The sequence below is a fragment of the Battus philenor genome, unplaced genomic scaffold, assembly GCF_028537555.1.
Source record: "Battus philenor isolate CCGP_79_NKW_IND1 unplaced genomic scaffold, ilBatPhil1.0.hap1 SCAF_2, whole genome shotgun sequence".
Lineage (NCBI taxonomy): Eukaryota > Metazoa > Arthropoda > Insecta > Lepidoptera > Papilionidae > Battus > Battus philenor.
The window spans coordinates 8,861,981-8,887,247 of NW_027181682.1; the positions used below are offsets into that span (position 1 = coordinate 8,861,981).

General features: G+C 33.6%; 1 protein-coding gene across 1 annotated transcript; it reads right to left on the reverse strand.

Moving 5' to 3' along the window:
* Positions 1-1,169: 1,169 nt before the first annotated feature.
* LOC137922366 (collagen alpha-2(IV) chain-like) lies at positions 1,170-25,205 on the reverse strand. The gene is made up of 15 exons (XM_068765350.1): positions 25,078-25,205; positions 10,219-10,404; positions 10,104-10,148; positions 9,499-9,783; positions 9,171-9,419; positions 8,309-9,092; positions 7,907-8,167; positions 7,551-7,773; positions 7,186-7,301; positions 6,674-7,074; positions 4,032-6,102; positions 3,718-3,895; positions 3,295-3,409; positions 2,340-2,560; positions 1,170-1,810 (listed from the first exon to the last, which is right to left on the reverse strand). The coding sequence occupies exons 1-15, from the start codon at positions 25,177-25,179 to the stop codon at positions 1,639-1,641; spliced, it is 5,409 nt and encodes a 1,802-aa protein (XP_068621451.1). The 5' UTR covers positions 25,180-25,205; the 3' UTR covers positions 1,170-1,638.
* Positions 25,206-25,267: the final 62 nt, after the last annotated feature.

Consider the following 25,267-nt stretch of genomic DNA (forward strand, 5'->3'; position numbering starts at 1 on the left):
GTGACTTGAACTAAATTTTTGATGGACCTCATTAATTAAATATCTGGTGATCTTCTTTGGTTATCTATCTTGGTTATCCTAGTTAATTTTTGTTGCAAGAAGAGAATTCTATTATGTTTAGGCCTTATTACAATTAAATAAAAAATTTATTCGAATAAAACTAGTGACGACAATGCCATAATCTACCACACTGTTTTATAAGATTCAATTGTACGTCAGTTAAGAGAGCATACTACGAGATGAATGTTGAATTGAATCCGATGTCTATTTAATGAATCACAAATGTATTATAATTATGGTACCAACAGTTAACTGAATAAGAATTAAAGACTTCCCTTTCAAAATTCACTTATCCCACTTTACTTAGTATCAGGCCTTTATGTCTGCCATTTAATGCAAATGTCCAACCAGATGAATTTTATAAGTCATACAATTATCATCAAAATAATAATTTCAGCTGCGGGACATCCACTGCTGGAGATAATGTTGAATTTCTAACAGGAACGGTTGAGAGCAGCCTGCACCTATTGCTTTCCAATAATCTTAACTATGTTGACTGTCTATCTTGTGTATGGACGTCCATTGTTGCCTTTGCCGATTCCGACATCTATTGTGCGTGCTACGAGGCCTGCCCATTGTTTTCAACTCGCGAATAAATATGAAACATTTTATTTAATATGTATTGTATGTATAGTCTTTCGGTCACAGTATGTTACTAGTATTCTATTAACAGATACATGTATAATTTATACATTAGAACCCGTGCCTTTGTTTTTACAATAACAGTTAATATTTCGGTCTTTTTTCTGGTCTTGCGCGTCACAGTGCATAAGATACTTTAGTCTGTTATTAAATTATTTTATAAATTATATCAAACTAAAACCAAACCAATTTGTGTGACCAGTAATGTTAAAAAATGACTTAGTTTCGGAAGGTAAAGCTACGTGGGAAACGCAAATTTTAGACATCGCTGTGCTTTTTGGCGTCAGATATACGCGCTGCTTTGTCAAAACGACCGGAACAATAGAAACCCATTCCCGAAAACCTTTAAACTAACTGATAAATAGTAATTTATGGTAGTAATTTAGTTTTTATTTATATATAATACATACAAGGCAACCATGAGGCTTGTTTGATGATAGTAAAAGAAAAGACGGCTTACATTTTTAATTTATTGATCTATAAGAATATTGTTGGTTATTTACACAAAATTTTTCTCAAGGCACTTTTATGCGATTATGTAATTCTTTTATAAAATAATGTTTAACTACTAATTGTAATTGAAAAGAAAAATATATTCATACTCTTTAATAGTCGTGAGGTAATTTCTGCATCTGTTCAAACTTGAACAGTATTTGAAGTCAAAGTTAGAAGTTTAAAAGAAATTTAAGGAGAAAGAAGGATGGAAAGAATAAAAGGATCCAATTGTTTTATCTTACATCGACTAAGAGCTCCAAAGTATTCTTAGATATCAGTTAACTTATAATACAGTGGTGGCAGTGACTGTTATTTTACTCTTAACAATATATCGATTTCTTTAACTATTACATTCACTTAAGTATATAAAAATATTGTAAGCACCTTATTTATGGTATATCGTATGAGACTACTTTTTTACATTATCACAATGTATAATTCTCATGGGCGACGTCTACCACGGGAGATACGGTATTTACGTGGGAACGAGTTGTAAGGACGTCGGTTGAAGGGAGGACGGCGCACAACCGCGTTCGGCACCGAACTTACGTCGCCACTTTGATAAAAGGTTCCAGCTGGTGGTCCCGGTCTTCGTCTCATACATACCGCACACCTTTAAGATAAAAAATAATATATAGGTTGATTGATTATAGGTGTAATAAGTAAAAATTATTTTTTAATCAAAAAAGCTACACATACATATGAGTAGCTTTATCGCTGCCAATTAATGTATATTACACCCCATTTAAAATCCATGGATTCGGAAATAATAAATAACGCAATGATAATATAATAAGAAAAAGCGTTTTCAAAATTCGCATTATAAATATATAACAATAAATTATTTTTTACTACCTGTCCTTGCAGATGTACTTCTAAAAGTTATGATTCGTATTCCAATAGAAAAATAAATTGACATGTTTAAGGGTTTACACTTTATACACGGTGATTGGAAATAGGTGTAATTGCTTTTTTCTGACAAATTCCTTTAAAGCTTTTAAACCTATAACCAATCACTATGTACAATAACATGACATATATATTTGTGGCTCAAACAATATTATCTTTTATTAAGAAATAATCATTACGTGTAAAAGAATATTTCAAGTACACGATTAAAACGTTTTAGAATATCAACATACCTGCTAACTTTGGATACTTTATCCTCCTTAAGAGTTTGTTGTTCGGGCCGTAAGAACATCCTATTGTCATCTATGGTCGATAGCCAATACGAGACAGCTGTAGCAAAATAGTTACATCTTCCGAGCCCGTTACATTCTATGAATGGACGCGTACGGAATTCCCGAAGACAGGATCCGGGTGATATAAGACTTTGTCCAGCTGCGTCTGCCCCCGCCGTATGCTGTCAATTTATAGAATAAAGTATAGTATTATCTTGAACAGTGACGGACCAGTACCATATTTTGAAGTAGTCCAAATTGAAGTTACGTAGTCAAATTAGAGAGGTATAATAATCATATTATCTATTAAGATACTATAGTAGATTCATTCTCACAATCCACAATCAAGATCTTGTACCATGCGACTTTTATTTATTCTCAAAAATAAATACTGGAATACGGTTCCAAGACCCCCGAAGAAGCGTGCCTCTGTTCGAAATCGCTGTGGAAAGATCTCGACAAAATCAGAGGGCCACTATTTCTAAATATGGATTTACAAGACTCAATGATGCGTAGATATGTTTGTTAGTATCAATTTGTATTTGTAAAATGCACTTTTTAAAAATAAAAAAAAAACTATGTAAGTATATCTTGGTACTTAAAGTAATTTTTAGCCTTCAAAAAATAAACTCCTCGTCCTTTGATCGGAGATTCTAAAGAAGGTAAAGTAACTTTTGTATTGATGGGTGACAGAACGCCAAACAGTAAAATAAAGTATAATTTTATATTTGCATTCTTATTTTTAACACTTTAGTAACATATATTTTAAATATTACTAACGGTATACCATATACTTATTTTCTTTTAGTGATATCGTGTTAAATAGATCTAGATAACTTTGTTCAAGTCATTCTCAAACAGTGCAGGCGAATTTTTATTATTTTTTGCATTATTTTACTCAAATAAAATTTCATACCATTAAAAAGCTGTATCCGATCCATAACTCATCCCAGCCTTGTGGACAGGTCGGTACTTCATTACTTTGACTATGAATGGCAATAGATCTTGTTGATGATTCGCATACTTGACATCTGAAACATTACGGTTGGAAATAAAATTGTCGAAATAACATTATCTGTGTCACTCATATTAGGAAAATATTAAATACGTTTGTTAACATTTAAGTTGGTTATCAAATTCAATAGAATGCATCTGCATAGTAAGTCTTATTCACATATATGATTCAAATCTTTAGTTATCCATTAGACTTAAATCAGGTTGTTGTTTCTTCGACAATGTTATCTTAATAACACAAGTGTACCGTTGAAAATACTCTCCGCATACTTGTATAAAAAATTATGTCTAATGTATTTAAAAATAACAATAAATGTTGTTTCACCTTGAAATGTAAGAACCAACGTCTCTTGCCTGAATGGGCTTCATAGCTATTGGCATCGGTTCGGGCGTAGAGAGCCAAAAACTGTAATCTTCTCTTTGAGCAAAGTCACAAACATTATTAAGATTGCAAAACATGTATGGCATTGTAGAGAATTTCCGAAGACAGCTTCCTGGAGCACCTGGTAACAAAATGCACGTTCAGAATTACTTGCAAAATTTCAATTTCAAACAAATGTTAAGACATTTCAGAATTTATTTTTTCTTAATTAATTGTAAAAATCTATTGTATACTTATTTTGATAAATATATACCAACCTAAATCTTGCCCGTGGGCTTTAGCATTCGCAACAATGTGTATTAGAGAAAATCCATCCCACAAGGGTGAGGTTCCTGCTGGACATTGTGGAATCATCCTGGTTTGTGAATGAACGGTGAAATAAAAACCTCTCGACTTAGGTATTGGAGGAGGTGGTGCAGGTGCGCCTTGAGCTCCCGGTCTTCCTCGTTCTCCATCAAAGCCTACTAGACCAACTTTACCTTTTATCCCTTGTAGTCCTTGAATACCTGGCCGTCCAGTCGGACCGGGGAAACCAATTTCTCCTCTTTCACCTTTTACACCGGGTATTCCATTACGACCGGCAGGACCAGGTATTCCATCTTGTCCGTTACGTCCACTAAATCCAGGAAGACCATCGTCGCCACGAGGACCTGGCAATATGTCTGATATACGAACAGCATCACCTTTATCGCCTTTTATACCTCTAAATCCTTTAAAACCTGCCGTACCCTGCACTCCGTCGTCGCCTCTTTCTCCTTTTATTCCTTGAGACCCTTGTCGTCCTTCAATTCCATCGTACCCAGCTTCACCGATATCACCTTTCTCTCCTTTGAAACCCTCTACGCCTTGCCATCCATAGTCTCCTCTTTGGCCTTTGGCACTAAACGATGACCCTTGATCTCCTAATTCTCCTACTTTTCCTGGTAATCCAGGAATTCCTGTCATACCTGGAGGACCAGGTTTTCCTGGTAAGCCTGGTCTGCCGATATTTCCGTCCATGCCTTTAAATCCTTTAGGTCCTTGAAAACTTAAACCTGGAGGTCCACGTTCACCTACAGGTCCATTGACACCAAACTCACCAGGAGCCCCTTTTTGACCCATTGGTCCAGGCCATCCCCGAAGTCCATCATAACCAGCTTTGCCTTTTTGTCCTCTTTCGGCATTTGTACCATTCAAACCCGGTAAACCAGGAGGACCCTGGTCACCTCGTGGACCTTTATTCCCGGGTAATCCAAATTCACCCACTTCTCCTTGTAAACCTACATCTCCACGTTCGCCCTTGATTCCTTCAATGCCATAAAAACCTTTATCTCCGACCTCTCCCTTCATACCAGGTATTCCATCAACGCCTATATCTCCAATATCGCCTTTTGTTGCAGGTAAATAAGTAGTGATACCAATTTCTCCACGTTCTCCTTTATTGCCTATTTCTCCAATAATTCCTGTTGGACCAGGCAAACCTTCATCTCCTGGTAAACCTGGTCTCCCCATTAAACCAGGCTCACCTTCCATTCCCTGATCTCCTTTTTGTCCAGTTAGTCCACCTAATCCGTTGAGACCTTTACTTCCTTTGGGACCATTGTATCCATTTCTACCTGGGAATCCGGGCATGCCTGGGTAACCTTTATCACCAATATCTCCAGGAAGACCTTCGAATCCAACGTCACCAGTTTCTCCTTTTGTTCCAAAAGCTCCTAAACGACCTGGTAACCCTGCCTCACCTACTTCACCTTTTGCACCTTCATATCCTCCTATAGCCAATCCAGGGTTTCCTCTATCTCCTTTATAACCTTTAGTGCCTGGGAAGCCCGGTATTCCAGAGGCTCCATTAAATCCTGGTTCTCCGAAATCACCCTTCATACCCTTCAATGCATTTTCCCCCTGGTATCCTTTTATACCAGGAAAACCATCATCACCTCTTTCTCCTAATAATCCAGGTAATCCGTCTGGACCAGATATTCCTATTATACCAACATTGCCCCGCATTCCCTTAAGCCCTTTAGGTCCTGGATAGCCCATATTGCCTGCAAGCCCTGGATTTCCAGGAGCCCCGACTTCACCACGATCCCCGGTGATACCGTTAGATCCAGGTTTCCCCATTATTCCAGGGAATCCCGGAAATCCAACTGGACCCATGTTGCCGGACCATCCCCTTGCTCCGGTTCTGCCTGCTTCACCTTTGACACCTTTTGGACCAATGTCACCTTGTAACCCATTAAACCCTTGTAAGCCAGGTTCTCCAATTTGACCCATTGCCCCTGGTAATCCTGGTCGACCTGGTAACCCAGAAGCTCCTTGCACGACGATTCCGGATAATCCTTTCCGTCCCTGCAAAATTAAATTTTTATTTAAGTAATATATAGTTCTTGGTATATAATGTATCGTTTAAGTAATATTTAGTAGCTTAGATAGGTTGTTCCCAATTAAACATTAATTACGTTCTCTTAATATCAAGCATTAATAATATTTTTAGACGTTTTAATGAATTGCTGCTGCATATAGAAGTAAACTAAAATAAAATTTCGGAAACTTTTTAAATTGCGCTTATTGGTAAGTCGTACCTGCCTTTTTATGGTAAAAAATATCAGTGTTTCCATTTCAAAATAGTTAAAAAAGACCCATTTGCAACAATCGTAATACGCTCGGGGATGTTATCAATCTTTTCAGCGATAAAGTTAAGAAGACCTTAGCTGAGGTATTTTATATGGGTTGAAAAGAGATATATTGTAAGAAAAACAATGTAACTAATTACAATGATAATTGAGAAAATGGTCGAATTCTCAAATTATGACTTTTTTATTAGCGTAACAGTGGCGTAAATATAAAAATGTATACTATAATTACATGAAATTGTTGCCTTTTTAACATAAACATATATGTTAACAAAATATTTACTTACTGGCGGACCCCGTGGTCCTTCATAGCCCATGTCTCCTTGATCCCCAGTTTCACCCTTGATTCCTATTACACCAGCGCGTCCGGGATTGCCTGCGTATCCAGTTTCACCGACATCACCTGCTTCTCCGCGGTAACCATCTAAACCCTTTTCACCGAAAATAGTAGCAAGACCAATTTCTCCCCGGGATCCTTTTTGTCCTTTATTTCCATTGAAGCCAGTAGCACCAGATTGTCCACGTGAACCAGGTTCCCCACTAGGACCTATTTCGCCCTTTTCTCCTACAAATCCTTTTATTCCCATGGGACCTTGTATAGACCGACCCGGCGGTCCTTGATCTCCTTGAATACCTCTAAATCCGTCAAATCCCATATCACCACGTTCTCCTTTTCTACCGCGAAAACCTATAACATGTAATAATAGTATACTTCATTTCCTTTGTAATTCCAATAATTAATAAATAAAATAAGTAATTTTTGTTTTTCAATTTCATGCACATGTTTAATTATAAATACCTTTTCTGCCTGGTAATCCTGGTGGACCTCTTTCACCTTTAACATTGATACCGTTTTCTAAAGAATCTCCAACTTCTCCGTCAAGACCAGGCTCCCCAATGTCGCCAACAAAACCTCTGAAATATTTAGTTAAAAAAATTAAGCCCAAAAGTTCAGGTTTAACTTTTTTAAAAGGCGACTTAAAGAATAAATGGTTAAGGATTTTTTTATAACATTAATTTATATTTTGAGCATCCTATATTCCTTTTCTATCACTCTACAAGACTTTCTTATTACGCCGATAACCAGAGTATTCATTTAAAAATGATGATTAAAAATAATTTAAATCTTTGTAATGAAATAAATATATTTATATAAGTATTTACTTTAATCCAGGCTCGCCCTTTTGACCTCGCAAAAACGCCATAGGTATATCAGCAGGCGCTCCTGGCCATCCTGGGCTACCATCCCGGCCTCTAGATCCGTTACGTCCAGGAAGTCCAGGATATCCATATTCCCCTATCCTACCTTTGGCACCCATTGGTCCGAAATCACCCCGAAATCCCGGCCAACCCGCATCGCCAGTGAGGCCTGGTGGGCCTATAAAACCTGTTTCAAAATTGCTTTGTTATGAAAATTACAAAGTAAGTAAGCAAAGGAAATACAAGTGGTTAGGTAAAAAAGTGTTAGCAAGATCTGTGGTATTTCATTTTGAAATAATTTTGATTTTATTTGTAACTACCTATATCTCCTGGCGGACCTCTTTCCGCAAGAGTTAGGTCTAGTGGTGGACGAACAAGACGTCCTTTCTGTCCTTTTAAGCCTTGTGGTCCAGCCATTCCCGATTGACCTTTGTTGCCCTTTGAACCCTTTGGCCCATTTATGCCGGAAGTTCCAGGCAATCCTTTTTGGCCACGGGCTCCTGATAATCCTTCAAATCCTGGATAACCTTTTTGACCCGGGAACCCGTCATCTCCTCTTTGCCCTTTTGGTCCTGGGAAACCTGTAAAATATTATGAACATTAATTTAATTATTGCTACGGACGTCTTTACCTTAACGATAATAAAGATTTCTGCACGATACATTTATATTATAAATACAAATCAACATTACATTATAATTCCTTGGATTTAATTACTTTACCTGATTTACAAAAGGGACAGTCATCTCCTCTCTGCCCTTTTGGTCCCGGAAAACCTGGTCGACCGGAGCTTCCTGGATCACCAACTAACCCGGGCGGCCCTGGCGGCCCATCTTCTCCTTGTGGTCCCATTCCGTGCACTCCTCGTCCAGGATAACCCGGTGGTCCCATAAATCCTGGTTCGCCTCTATCACCCCGTTGGCCTGGTATGCCGTCTGTACCAAACATTCCTTCTTCACCATCAGGACCTATGACCGTGGATCCTTTAAACCCTTTCGGCCCTAAAGTTCCAGGCAGGCCTGGTAATCCTGAGGGACCGCGTGGTCCTGGTAGACCTTTAAAACCATCGTTTCCTGGTTCTCCTTTCGGAGAGACTCCTGGGTTTCCGGCTCTACCTGGAAATCCTTTTATACCTGGCAAACCGGGCAGACCCATAATACCTGGTAATCCAGGAGCTCCATCAATACCCGGTGCTCCCATCGGGCCCATGTAACCTACCGGACCTTGAGGTCCAGGTCCACCCGGAAGTAATGGTTCATTTAACCGTTCGTCGAAAATTCCAGGTTCACCCATGGGTCCCTGTTCTCCGGGAATTCCAGGTCTGCCGTCTTCTCCTCTTGGCCCATGTAATCCATCTTCCCCGTCGAATCCAACAAAGCCTGGAGCTCCTTTATCACCTTTAGGACCCGGAGGACCGTCTTTCCCCCTGCGACCAGGCTTTCCTCTAGAGCCATCTTCACCTTGATCCCCTTTGTATCCTTGAGGGCCGTTCAACCCGTATGGACCCTATGTATGAAAAAAATGTCATAAAATTATTAACGGAGATATATAATCGTAAATTATGCGCTGCGAGCAAATATTTACCATTAAACCACGTGAACCTGTTTCTCCTTTTATTCCTTTTACGCCTTGCATTCCTTTAAGTCCTTTCTCACCTTTTTCTCCTCTAGCTATAATGCTTAAGTTATGTTTAAAAGTATCAATGTTCACTATAGTCGCAGGTCTTCCTGGTTCTCCAATTTCTCCTTGATCTCCTTTTATTCCAGGCGGTCCTACAACATCATCACCTGGGTCTCCCCTATAACCCGGTTCTCCTTTCATACCCATTAGACCCTGAAATGAAAAAAAGGTTAGGTTGCACTTTGAAATTGCAACAAAACCAGTCCTGTATGTATGTTTAGGAAATGCTTACAGATTCTCCTTCTTCCCCACGAAGGCCGCTATCTCCTCTCCAACCAGTTGGTCCTGTTAGTCCAGGTAATCCATACCGACCATATTCTCCTTGATCTCCTTTTGCGCCCCTTGAGTTCACTCCTCCTTCACCCGCCAAACCTTGAGCCCCTTTTTCTCCATATGGTCCAGGTGGACCCCTATCACCAGGAGGACCTTGCCTGCCGGGGGGTCCCACAACGCCATCAACACCACTACATCCATCAAATCCCGCTATACCTCTTATACCTTCTAATCCATGCGGACCCTAAAACATATTCAGTGATATTTTATATAACCGCCATAACCATGCTGTTTTGGTTACTAAAAAACAATGAATAAGATAACAGATTGTTACTCGGATATTATTGTATGTACATGAAATAATGGTTAAAATTTGCTATTTTTATTTAAACAGATTATCACGACAACCCGAAATCTTGTCTTATTAGTAGTTCATAGTATTGTTTTTGTAGTAGTTGTGTTTTTGTAAACATGTTGTTAACTTATCAAATTATTCAAAAAGGGTAGTGCAGAAGTTCCCAATGGAAACAGTCAAATAGGTTTAGCATAAAGTCAATATATTACCTGAGGTCCAGTGTATCCTCTGCTCCCGTATGGCCCGTCCAAACCCTGCAACATTTTTTTAGACATCAAAAAAAATTTTTGTGATATAAAGGATACAAAAATTTATAATACTTACCCGTTCTCCTTTGTCCCCAATATCGCCTTGTTCTCCCCATTCGCCTGGGTCACCTTGTAAGCCGAGGCGGCCTTCGGGCCCGTCGTCACCGTAATCTCCTTGCAGGCCTGGAATACCAGGAGGCCCAGGATCACCATGGTCTCCTCGTATACCGGAACAGTCACAAACTGTCTGATTGCATACAACCTATTTACAAAAAAAAGAAGAATTTTGACACTGCTCATTTTAGTAACAAATTTATTTCACGATATTTATTTTTAGTTATAGAAAAAATTTGATTTAAAGTACTTGACATTTTGTTTGAAATTAATTTTTTTCTGGATTCGGAAATAGTAAAGTAAAAGTCTGTTGTTTGTAAATTCATCAATATCAGCGTAACCACGTTTTAAAACTGCTTGATTCTTGAGAATTTATTATTATAAGCCTATCAATTATTTGTAGAATCGTTTGATATTAGTTTATTTTTATTGTGGATATACGAATATTTCTTAATTTTGCAGGAGGTAAAATTTAAATCTCTAAGGATCTTCATAATCATCATTTAAGCCGTAAGTCTTCCACTGGTGCAAAAAGGCTTCTCTCATAGGTTTGTAGTAGAATGGACAGAATATTGTCGCAATGAAATTCGTATATAAGAAGATTCTCTGAAAATGTATTGTAAACACGAAAATTATATAAGTGATGCCAGTTTAAAAAATATATTTCTATATTAAATTTTAATAAAAAATCCTATTTGGTTTTTACTTTAATAAGATTTTTGTTTTTAACAAAATATTTTCAAACATAGAGTAAGCCCTAAAACGATTAATTTATCATAATCAGACACGATAATTATGTATGGTTCTTAAGTATTTTTTTAAATTTAAAATTTGATAAAATTATAACTTAAAAAGAAGCAAATCTTTCTTAGAAACGTTGAGTAACTGTAATTTCAATAATTCCATATACAAATGGTTTGATTAGTATCGTATAACAATGTACGTGCCTTATCACGGGACCTCTGACACACATACAACAACCGTAGCAAGTGGAAGACGACTTCCTACACTTATTAGAGCATAAAAGTAAACATTTTTTCTTGACTATTTATTCCTTGTTGTTATGTAACACGTAAAAACAGCACGTTATCCTTTGTGAATGCGCATGTTTTGATACGGATCAGCGGTTTCAATTCCTATTGGTATTAATAGTTATAAATATATATATATTACTTTGGCTTTTAAGTGTTTGCGGATTTGATTCCTGACAATATCTTTATTTGTGTAAATTACATTGCGTCACGATTGTTCAAAACTTATATTACAAAACATCATCAGTACCTGGCGACTTGAAACCCATAATTCGAGATATAAATAATTTTTATTACATTCGCATTGGCTGCGTAATAGTTTACAGCAGGTACCCTTCACTTCAGATGAAGTTTCTGCTGTCAGTTTTTTTTCCATCAATGTCTACGCGCGCAAGGCTCTCCCGAGAGTTATTATTTTGTAGGATATTGTGATTTCTATGTTATTAATATATTTTTTAAACAAAAATGAAGACAAAATCCGCTTATCCTTATTAGTCTGTCTATAAAAAAGTAGTAAAGAGGATTATAGATAGCTGTCCATTTTTAAACGTTGCCACAATTTAGACCAGAATTTAATAAATTAGATTATAAATAAATCAAATAATATTGACCGTATGCAAAGTAATTACAATGTATTGAAAGCGTCGTAAAGAAGAAAGTATTACTATGTAAACTATTGAGGAGAAGCATCTTTGTGAAAAAAATTCATGAAACCTCAGTACAGATAACGTAAGAAAACAAAAGCCGTAAGATCATAAAAAATTCTATTAAGATAGTGATAAAAATCAAAGACGCCTAACCGAAGTATTATAATATTGTTATAAATAAAAATAACTGATCTAAATTCCTCAATACATAAATACATATAACATAAGTCAAATATTAAAAACAAAACCATCTAAATATTTTAATGGCTTCAGCAAACATTTAAACACAATCATTTAATCGTGTTGAATAATTGTTACTCGAAATGGATTTTGCAGTATTGTGTCTGAAAGATGATGTCAACATAAAATTAGATCATTCTTTCATGAATTCGTCTACGAGTAGATTGAACACAGCTGCAATAAAATTTAAAACAATTCTACCAACAAACCATTTAATGTTAAAAGATGAATTAGGTTACAGGGCACACTCATAGATCTCAAACATGGCCGTTAAATTTTAGTAGTCTTTTATTATCAGACGCACAAACGAAGAATAAATGTTCTCTAGATTTTTAAATGACTTTTCTACAAGTTTTCAGGACAGAACAGAAGATTAACGATATTTTTCCGATACAGATGGCTTTCTATACTATAAGAATTTAGTAAGTACCCTAATAGTACAAAACATTAAATGAATAAGCAAAAATGAAATTAGAATACGTAAGAGTATTTACCCACGAGTCTACACAATTTTAGTCTAGAATGCCACCTATCTTAGGATTAATATATCATGTTGTATTCCTACAGTGGTTTCAAGTAATTATATATGTTACATTATAATATATATTTATCTTAAATCAAGTAATACTGAATAGATTGAAAAATAATCACGCTTTTTATGGACGAATCGCACTATGTAAAGTATACCCCCAATTATATAAAAAGTTAACGGTTAATTTATATGTATTCGTGTTATGAATTATTGTTCGTTTGATATTTCAGAGTTGCTAATGAATATAATTTTATAACATTGCGTAATCGTATAAATTTAGGCATGTCCATCGCAAGCATAAATTGATATTGATTCGACCGTGCTTTTAATAAAAGGCGATGGTGTCTCATGTCTAAAGGTTCGTTCTCAGTATTATGAAACTGATATGGCTAGTTTTGTCTAACAATAACATTTTGTAGAATTAGCAGAAACAGCACATTCTCAGCCTTCTTTCTACCTCCTTTTACATTTAAAAACAAAAGCTAGTTTTATGTATCATTCCGACATATATGTAAAGTTGATTAATATAATGACAAATAAAAAAGCAAAAATCTGTTCAGCAAAGTAAAACTACATTCTACAAGCTAAGTAGTCTACAAGCTAATAAGCTAATAATAGGTTCTCTTACTATTTTTATCTATACATAATAAATCTTCGGAAATGTAAATCTATATTAAGAAGTAAAACTCCATTAAATAGCTAAAGCAACTTTGCAAATGTTGATTAAAATTGCATTGAAGAATAATAACAAATAACGTAGCAACTGAAGTGTATGGCATCGCCGGCAGTAATTCCGGGCTCGCGAACAGCGATGCTTCCGGGGACATGGCGTGGGCGCCGCACGGCGTCCGGACAGCCATATCGCTGCCGCAGTGACCTCATCATTAACATCATCTGATTCTGTTTTAATAATTCCACAATATTTTTAAGCAATTTTATATTACTTACAATGGAGACAAAAATAGTACGCATATAGAAGATAATACAAATTTTTCCACCTCCAAAATACACACATGGTTTGATTCATATTTTAATTAACATTTACGTAAAAGAAGTGTTTTTGCTATTTTGTCCAATAATGTGTCAAGTTTAATGAATAAGGTGTATTGTGGATAGTATAGTTTAAAATTGTTTTACTGCTATATATTATATACTAGCAGCTTTGTTAGACTTCATGCAGCCAATAGTTATAGACCTGTTGCAGCATAATATAAAAATTAATACATATTTCAAATAGTTTACTGTTTTAATACTTTTACTGTTAAAACCTTGACAGTTAAGGACAATGTTTTAATTTGCTCTGCGATTTGTGTAGAAGAAAAGTGTTGTTTTTAATCTCTATTTGCATTTTTTTTTGTTTCTATGAGAACTTTTCCTGTTCTTTAACGAAAATATGATAACTAGCCAAATAGGTAGTTGTAGGCCTACTGGAAGAAATTTCTGGTTAGAAATAAGTAGTGCCTGTTGTGTCAGTTATATTTGTATTGTTACTTTAGTGTTTTTATTGTGTACAATAAACTGTTAAATAAATAAAATAAATAGGTATGGCTGTTCGTGCTTTGCGTTTAACAACACTTTTAGCGATTCCGTTGTATTTATATAAAACTATGAAATTTATTTCAGAAGATGAAATATAAGAGCAATGAAATCATTTGCTGTATTTGATTTATTACGTGTACAAAAGTTAAATAAAAATAAAAAAAGGTCTTTACTTATCCTAATAATTTTTTAAGGATTTTGACAAAAGAATTTTATTTATACTTTTATCGATATAATTCGTCGTAATGTGAAACTATATTCATGACAATTTTCACAACAAAGGCAAGTAGTTATTACAAAAGTGCGCGATTATAGAACGAATGAGTCATTAGTTGCAATTCAAGGAACAGACTGGATAAACAATCATTGCAGTGTCCCAGGCGATAACGGCCGTTCGCACATCCCGCAACCAGTCGGCGACCACTTCTATATTTCTAGTCATACTTTACATACACACAAAATATTTTGTTAGTCTAATAATAGACCTAACAACAATAAACAATTATTATCTAGTCTCAATTGATATATTCCGCATCCGTTTCATACTAATTTTTGAGTTAAATTATTTTACTTTAAGTATTAATATAAACAGTTTTTATTGCATATCCTTTAAACACTTACATATTATTATTTTAACGGACATTGTATGTTTTAATTATTTACTTATGACAGTAACTGTTTTTTTGTTTTTTCTATTTTATTGACGCTGTCCTTTGGTATAATGCGAGATTGTATTTGTAACGGATGCTAGCTATTAAAATGAATTTAAAATAAAGAGCTTGCCTTAAAGTGGGTACTGTATCTATTATATTACTATCATATGAATAACGATGCCCTCGAAGTAGTTATTTTAATTCGATGCCGTACAAATGTAATGATAAGAAGGAAGTGCGTCATGTTGATTGGTAAAAATTAATAACGGGTAAAATCAACTCGTATAAGAAAAAATATAAACATTTATGCTATATTAAAGCAATAATGCAAGTTTTTATTAAACCTTGTATTATTCCTTTCTAAAAATATTTATCATATTGTACACTACATTTTGTTGAAGTCATTTGATTTGAAGACTACCATAATTTTTGCGATTAAAGTTAAGATTAAGGTTAATTCAAGTCAATTTGGAACGACTAATTGTGCTAATGCCGGCTGAAATCAGCTTTTCACATTAGACTGTATTAGTTCAAAAATCGTCTATAATTTCTCATTTCATGATTTGACAAAATACGAATTTTACTTATTTTCAAAAATCTTATAGCTGTTGGTAAAAATTGGACTGAAATGTAGTCTTCACATTTTTGTAATAATTAAAGAAATTGCTGGTACGAATGAATTAATGGGAAAGGTCGGTGTTTATATAAATAAAGTGTTCCTTTTGTATAATTTTTATTTGAACTTAAAAAGGATAATTAATGCTTCAAATAGACACGTACAATCAATTTAAAGCAATACATTAATATTATACACAGTAACAAATTAATAATAAATTGATCAACAGCGCAAAATACAATTTTTCATATACTTTTATATCATTTTTCCAATAATTACAATATTCCGTTCATGGCAAAATAATTTTAACTAAACCAGTATCATTTAAACAGAAATTTTTTAAATGAAAAAGTTTATTCAAATGATCAAATAGATGAAACCACAATATACAATTAACATTACTAATAATAAAAGACGCTTACATAGTGGGTTTCTTATTATCCAAGACTAGCTAAGTAAGAATGTTATTTGATATATGTAATTTATGACGCTATGCTTTGTGTAATAAACATGCATAACATTGAAATGCATTTGTATTAACACTTTTAAATTAACAATGTGATCTGCAATGAGCTTTTTAATTAATTTTAATATTGAGAAGCTCCACGATAGTATTTAATTTTTTAAAAATATGTTCTAAATATCTGCTAAAAAGTACTTTGTATCCAAATACAACGATAATGAATCAATTAGGAGTAAAGCTTTTCTTTTTCAATCTACGACAAAAATTGAAGGATATAATATGTATGATTACAATGTATATGCCAATACAATTAAAAATAAACTAGAATTTAATATTGCACATGACTACCTATGTCAAAAGTTAAAAAATGGAACAGCCCGTTCGAGTTTACGAGCTGTTCGCTGGAATCTGGTGACCCCGTCCGCTCTTTAATGTGTTCCCGATACAAAATCTGCGTACTCGCTTGTGGACACGTAAGGCAGGCATTACTAGTAATGTATCAAATGTCAAATATCATCATTAATTTTTTTATGTTACGGTGACAAATGTACAAATGATCTTTCAACTATAAATTATAATAATACACGTGAATATTTGTATAATATTAAAAAGAAAAACATGACATACTGTGTCCATCATTAAAAAATGTGTTAATTAATGATGAACACAATACCAGTAGTGTTAAAAATATTACTTTTCATTAAGTTTAAGTTGGAGAGGTTTAATAGTCAATAGAAGATAGAAACACTATTAAAAATGTTGAATAATGTGAATATGATAGTGAATCAATATGTGATATGGTTTTTCATAAGAAATTTGAATACAGTCATTCTTATTGTTATATTTCCTTTTACATGTATTTGTAAAAATAAAAACAAACAAATTCAACTTCGTTATAAATATAGATAGGATAGAGTACAGAAGGCGAATATTGGTAACGTATTCGTAAGCATGCACCAACTTCATCACGGTAAAGTTTACCCGCTCTGTCAATGAATGTTCGCTTATGTCAGTGATTTGTTCTAAATATAGTCGAGTATTATAGCCGTACGTTCAACCGACTTTTGTTACCGTGCTGAAACTATTGACCTATTTCACTTTACTGGAAGTAAGCAATAACTTTCAGTGGGTTGCTGTTTGCTATAAAACCGACTTATGAGTGCCTAACCTAAAGTCACAAACGTAATTCATGGCGGTCCTAAAGCTCTACATGCTAGACTATTATTTTACACTGTTGGCTGACTGGCAATGGTAACTGAGTGGTTTTGGAAATACCGTAGCTTTAACGCATCAACAAATAAAATGTCTATTATTAAAAAAATCGGCGCTGGGAATATTGTGAAAAGAAATTAATGTTTAAACTAATTTGTAAATCAGAAAATTAAGGAAAATCGTACACAGAAATTGAGAAAATTGCTTTTTATTACTCGGTGACCCATTTTTTACCCCACTGTTGATGGTGAGATACAACAATTAGGTGCATATATCATAATTTTAAGTATTAAAAATTATTCGGAAATGTGTAATGCATTTGGTTTCTGTTAGAAATTCTACCACAAAACCATCAAAACAGAGAGCCCATCAGAGAGTATATATACGACAGTATATGCACGTCTTATTTGTTTTTAAGAAAATGTAGAATTATTATGCTATTCATGTCTCTGTTTAATAAAGCGATATCAATAATTATTACACAAAATGAGGAACGTCAGTTACTTCCTCTTGGGTTCAATGTTCTGGTTCTACGTCGTAATGGCGATAAAAGACTGACTGATGAATTGCGCTCGTGCATTGGACAACAATACTAGTTCTAGGATGACTTTTCAGTAGTTAAAAAAGTTATAAATAATGTATCTCCTCAGGGACAGTTTTTATGTTAATTAAGATTAACATACTGTAACCGAACTAATGTTATAACAAAAATGCTACTTTAATGGTTTTTATGATGTTAACTTATTTAATTCTTAATAATAAGTCTTGAGGAAATACGATTATATAAAAACACTTATAATTGTGACACACAAATTTATGAAAAATATCGAATTGATATGAAATCGTGGGAGTTATAATATCATCATTTCGGCAACAATTGCAAAAATTGTGTTATATACCTAACGACAAGTTGATAACTGTTTCCTGCCAACATGATAAGAGATGCTGCCGTTTATGTCATAACCTCATTAACACAGCTTTGTCAATGGATGCTGATTTTGACCTATTTTTCTTAGGATAGTCTGTGCTGCTTTAAATTTGATATAATTGTTGACCAATTTTCAGTAAAGTAAATAATTCCTCGTTAGAGTATGCTATTTATGTTGTTTTATAAATTATATTGAAATAGTAGTAAGTAGTCTATTTCGATGTACACTTTGTTTTACCAGAAAGTCTTCACTTTTTGTTCAGAAGTGATAAGCTATTGAAAATCTCATAGGAAGTTACATTGCCCTCTCGAGAAAAAGAAGTGCTCTACATAAAGTTTTGTATCACAATTCTTTTACATGTAGTACATATTTTTTATTTAATTATTGGTAGTACGATCTCTTTACCACTATTATGATCGGTGACAACTATTTCTGTTTAAACTTTGTATTAGTTAGTGTAACATAGGCATATACAACTTCATTGTGTTTGAGAAGGCTGAACGCTGTAAGCGCTTTACCGAAGCATCTTATGAAGTATCTAAACTGCAGTGTTTCTTTCAATATCCTGGCACGAGGCGTTACATTTTACATTTCCACTTTATGTTGCTTTATGCTTCGAGGCGGCGAGTATGAAAGCAGTGTTGTCTTGGGATTCGTTATTTAAAAGCCAGGGCATCTAAAAGCCATTTCTGGTCATCTAATCATATTAAAAATATATCGATTTCATATATCATACAAAGTATGTTTTCAAATTTTTATTCCTTATATTTGTCCTTGGTTTTAAGTAATTCGGCGGAAGTAAGATTGTAAGTAAATTGTTCTAAGACATTATTGCATATAAGAACTTTCATTGGGGTGATTCGGCAGTGTTTCGGTCGGTCTACATAATATATTCTGTAAATGGTCTAACGACTCTATGTAGTCAACATTTTTATTTTAAAGATTACAGGCATATAGATTGAACAGAACAAATAAATCTTTAATTGTATTACGTTACTTCACGTTAATGTTAATCTGTAATAATAAACGATTGTACTAGTTCATTATTCCCATATGAAAGGTTCATACGAGGATACTGAACTAGTATTTATATATACACGTTTGTGTGTGTATACGTATCCCAGTGTGAAATATGAGTATATTTGTTTTTTTTTTAATTAAGTACTTTTAGAAATTCCTTTTTGTTAAAGTATTTTTTTCTATGTAACCAAAACCCTTTAATTTACGGGGTGGGCGTTCTTACCTGTTACTAGTTATCACTAATGCAGATTAGCGAAAATTGTATTGTTTAATACAATATTACTTTATTCTTTTATTATTTACTTAAAAAAATATTTGTCATGAAGACGTAAAGTTTCTAGAAAATTAGACACATGAAATGTAATTATATTTTATTTCAACGCAGGTTACTGTGATATTAGAGAGGTATAAGCATATTATTACTTAATTTGAATGTAATAAATAGAATAAATAGTCTTTGAATCACACCAAGTTAATATTTAGTTAAAACTCGAAGGGTTAATTATATTACGGATTAAATATTAAAACATCAGTTCTTCGTAAATTTATATCATAGGTTATAACCTTAAAATTTAAGTTTAATTATAAGACAGATAAGATAAGGTTATTTTATGGACAACCGTTTTATTTTATAATCTTTTGGGAACAATGTTTTGTATACAGTTCTTTATTATAGATATGTAAAGAGGATACCAACTAAACATACGCCAAGTAATAAGCAACCAATTCGCTAATCAGTAATTAATGAGCATCTTTTTTTAACATTAAGATGTTTTTTTAGGTCATGAGGCTATGAGATGATAATGGATTGTTGTTGCCACTTGATATATTATAACACATAAAAACTTAAAAGATAATTGTCCATACAATGGCAAAGGTTACCGTAACATCTGATTGTTAAACCATAACGCATACGTCTTTTCTTTTAATATAGATAACGTACGCTATATAATTATTAATAATAGAATTAGTACTATTTAAGTAAAGTTAAAATTCATTGGCAATAATTTTTATTTAATGTATCGAACAGTGGTAATGGTAGTCAAAATCAATCAATAAATATTAAGAATAGAACTAGACACATAGTCTTAATAAATTGAAAAAAAAAAAGTATTAGACGCTGTCCGAAGCTACGAATTAAAATGCGACGCTATTTTATCAAGTATATGGTCTCATAGGAAATAATGTCATATAAGGGATAACAAACTAAGAGAGACTACTATATAGAATTCTTCACTAAATAAGCAATCTATATTCAACCGAAAAATAGTTAAAATTTCAGCAACAGTTTTTAATTTTTTAAATTATTGGTTAAGTTGTATTCATGATTCTTCGCGTTTCAGAAACGCACAACTGAATCGTTTTTAATTCATTTTAGTGAGTGGAAGAGTAATTCCAAATTGTTAAATCCGTATAATATAATATAATATAATGTAATTTGCCCATTGATATTTTATAATTGGTAATATGGATAATATTGTTTTATTTAAAAACGTATTTGATAGCCTTTGTGTTGTATTATCTTATCGCGTATAGTTTTAGCTACAGAAGTTATCAATCTAAAATGATGAACGATGAATTAATGAACGATGCTACTACTCACCTCAATTCTTTTAATACAATCTGAATAAGTTGTCTAACTAAATTTGTGGAGACCAATGAAATTTTAAAAGTTATGCCTAAGTCATATATGCGTAAATTTTGTATTCAATTCTCCAAAACATAAAACAAAACAACTAAAAAGTTAATGCTTAATAGTATAGGCTCAGGAGAAATATAAATTAGAATAAACATAAAAAACAGTGTAAGTTGACGTGGTTTGTGAAAATGCCAGTATCAGCATGAAAATATTAAAGTATTTATGATAATTTTTTTATTGTCATAATGTAAATATTAGTGAACATTACATATTTACCAACCCGAACTTAACCCTAAATAAAATTTACTATGCAGTTTATATAACTGTTAGTTTATATTTTAATTTACTGGATTTCTCATAAATGCTTTAATATAAGCCAAAGATGAAACCCGCATGACACAAAAAAATTAGTAAAAACCAATGTACTACATTATTTTGCTAATCATCAAACCATAAGTAAATGTAGGTGTCTTTGTCTTATAATATTCTTGTTTCTATCTAAAAAAGTACAGCTAATGTCGTTTAAAAATTAGGCCCAAATAAAATGAATGAATGTTACAACATAATTAGCTAAAACATTGAAAAACGGCATAATAATAATACTAAAAGAGGTTCAATTTAAATAGAATGTCTGAATGTAAGATTTGAATTACTCGTAATAACACAAAAATTTTTGGGTTACTATCTCTTTTATTTGATGCACTGTAGCATCCTATTAAAACACTGTTAGAAGTATTGGCCTTGCTTTCATTGCAGAAGCCCTTCTATTACGCGGTGTTCTCGAATGTAGCAACCGCTTCTTCGGATCTTGAAACCTTGTTTTACGAGGGTTTAATTTAATATTTAGGAATAAATGAAAGGCACAAAGTACAGTGTTGGAATTGTAAGAAAGAATATCCAACGAATACATAACTACTCTTGCCTTAGTCAAAAGCTCGGTTCTTCGTTTGGCTTAATGCGCTGAGGCGTTGTCTTCATAAAGCAGTACTCTGCTACGTGGACGATTTACTCAATTTTTTATCAAACAACAATGCGGATGTTCGTGTTTCTATTGATTTTTGTTTTCTCGAACAAATTTTGCTTTGTAACCCATCCAACCAAAGAAAGTGTATCTTGTATCTTTATTCATACACTTCTTCCTTAATTATTGCAGGTCATTCTTATAAATGTAATACACACTATAAAGATTGTCTCTCGGTTTCAGGATCATAAAAATAGATCCAAGTTTCGTCACTTATGAAAATGTAAAATATAAGCAAAATCGTTGTTTTTAAATTGCAGCCTAATTGTGAAAATAGATAATAAATGCCAGAACGTACATTAAAGGATTCCTATAATGTTATAAAATTGCAGTGTCACCAACTCATTAGATTTTTGATGTCTGTAGATTTAATTCAATTTGTTGTTTTTTTTAAAAAGTCTCGAGGAACCCACTATGGGTTGATCCACAAGCAATATCTATTTGTTAGCTTATTGGTCAAATTTATATAATAAATAACATGGGAAGGACTAAAAATTCAAAATTGAATCTAAAAGTAATGGTATTTGGCGTTTCATTCATACTTGGCAGCCCGTAGACGCACAATGCAAAGCCTAACCCAATTATCGCTACAATGACCGGTCTTTAACATAAATGATCGATCACAAGACGCCTGCCAAGCGTGGCGATTGCAGTATATCCTCCAAAACTATCTTTGGGGGTTTTCTTATACTATGCAGTGGGCGTCTATGGGCTGAAACGAACAAAAGAAGCTATAATGATAGTTTAAAATCTTTTATTATAAAATATATAAGAAATAAAAGTATAACACATTATTAACAATCTGCTGCAAATTTGTTCTTAAGTTTTAAATTGTACGGATAATGTAATCTAAAAACTTACTCCCAATCTCATGTTCACATTAAATTCCTGAAAAAGCATCTCGAATAATTGTATCGAAATAATTTAATTGAATGTTAATACATTTGATTGACATTTAAACTGACTTAAAATGGTGTCATATCCCTCGATTACTGTCAATCAAGTAAACTTCCAGATTTCCAAATTATTAAGTGTTGCAAACACTTATATAAAAAATAATGTGTTTAGTGTTGTGTCTCATTGTCACTTAAAGCAGTGGGAGCCCAGCGGTAGAAGACAGACTTCTGAGCATAGATAGCGGGTTTGATTCCGGGATACAGTCTCATATATAATTCAAACTTTATTCATTAATTATATGGGATTGTCACCTTCCACGAACAAGTTTCTAAAAGGATAGGCAACAACTTCCTCTGCGTACTATAATATATATAATACAACACTGCGGCCGCCGATCCACCTGCCAGAAGTGGAGATTATGGTATATCCCCCTGGAAATCTTTGGGGGAGGCGTAGCAGTGGGCGTCTATGGGCTGAAACGACGATTGTAACTCAATAAAGTTCGTGCGGCAAGGTTAGAGGTTAACATGTAGGTTAGAGGCATTACGAAATTTCGATGAAGAGTTGTGTTAGGCAATTCACCGGGAGATTTATTTATTTATTAGGAAAGTAATAACTGCCTAAGCATCATATTGTAAGGATATCAAGACCTAGAAATATATGCCATCAGAATAAGCTTTTTGTGCATTAAAACATATTTTACAGTGTAACCTATATCTGAAAATGCATCATATTCTCTTTACATATCGTAAGAATAATATGAAAATATATAGATTCCTGCACTTGATGATATTAATTAATAATTGTAGCAACTAGTAATTGTCATCAAGAATTTTATTTAGGTGATTATAGGCGTATAAGCTTTAAAGGCGTGAAAAAAAATCACGTGTGAAAAGATTTATGATATATATTCTATTATTTTTTTTGTATTAGAATTTAACAGATTAATTACTTCTAGCAGTACAAGGTGTCTGGATAGTAAACAATAATAATTTATATTAATATATTATAATTGTATGTATTTTTAAAGTTGGTATTTTATTATGGAATAATAAGTATTTATCCGAATTTTTAAAACGCATTTTTAATATAGATTAACGTATTTATTTTTTCTGATACCATTAAGTTTCGGAAAAAAATTACCCTGTATTAAGTGCAAATGCTAAATAAATAGTTAAAATAATATAGACACTTTAATGTGTATAGTTTTTACACCTTTCTAAATAAAGAAAATATATTGCCAATTAAAACGTGTCCCCAAGTGTGATACTCTACTAATTCAGCCTAATTTTTTTTAAAATGTCGATTAAGCACGTGGATGGTTTCCGCGAAGAGAAAATGGAAATATCGTGAGAAAAATGGTAAAAATAACAATCTTCTTTTTCCATGTTATCTACAGAGTAAATTAAAACACCCGTTCTCAGCTGTCGAACATTTATCGTCAATCAAAACCAAAACAACATGGTATTATGGAAAAAAATGTTAATTTTCTTCGACTTTCTTCCTATTTTTTAAATATCGATAATATTTTAGTACATAAACGTATTACATCTATGTGAAAGACAAATAACTTCTTCTTTGCCCTTAAATCACTTATTAGCACTTATAGTTTTAATCGGGTTAAATTATAAAAAGAATTAATGTGATGTACGGAATATTTATTTTAATACCGGATGTTCCACGGCTGAAATGAAGATAATAATTAATACTTAAACAATAGTACTTTACTGATAGACTCCATTTTAGTGCGTAAGGGCTTTTTAAATTATTTTTTAATTCAAAATAGTCATCAAGTCAATACAAGATATCCATACATCTGTGCTAAACATTTACTGCCAAAAACTTATTTATAGCATAGCATAGCATAAGCTCTCATAACACTTCATGGTACCTAATTGAACAACAGTTTCTTTCAAATTGCAATGACAGTCGTTTCAGAATGCTGCTGTGTATTACTAACAGTCATGTATAAAAAAAATTTTAAGGACGCAAACGAAATTTTGTGGCCAAAACCGACAATGCATTATATAAAAAAGTAGATGCAGAAATGATTTTAGAGGCTTCACTAAAATTAGGTTCTTAGTAAATAGTGCAAAATAATACTTATTTACAGAAAAGTATATATCTAACATTTTTTTAACTTGAACTTTGATGATTCCCGAATGAAAACGCCTTTGCAGCAACGAATATCGTTGTGACGTAATTTGCTGGCCAGAGTTTTGTTGTAAACTTAACAAAAATTGAGCTCGAAGCGATTGTTTTGTGTATAGCGTACTGAAAATTTTGAAAGCAAAAACTTCTCATGTGTGCGTTGATGTCTTTTTATTGTAAATTTGATTTTTTTTCTCTATGGGTTGTTTGCAAGAGAGTAGGAGTACTTACAGCTGACGTGGGTCGTGGGATCCAGTGCAGCAGCAGGAAGGCGGTGAACACGAGGTCGGTGAGATGAAGAGCTTTGGGGCGCGCACGCGCCGGGCCCGACATGGCTGCGCCGCACTACTGGTGGCGGCGAGTGAGGCTGGCCGCCGCGGCCGCGTTGCCGCCCAGGGCGCGCGGGGCGGGGGTTGCGCAG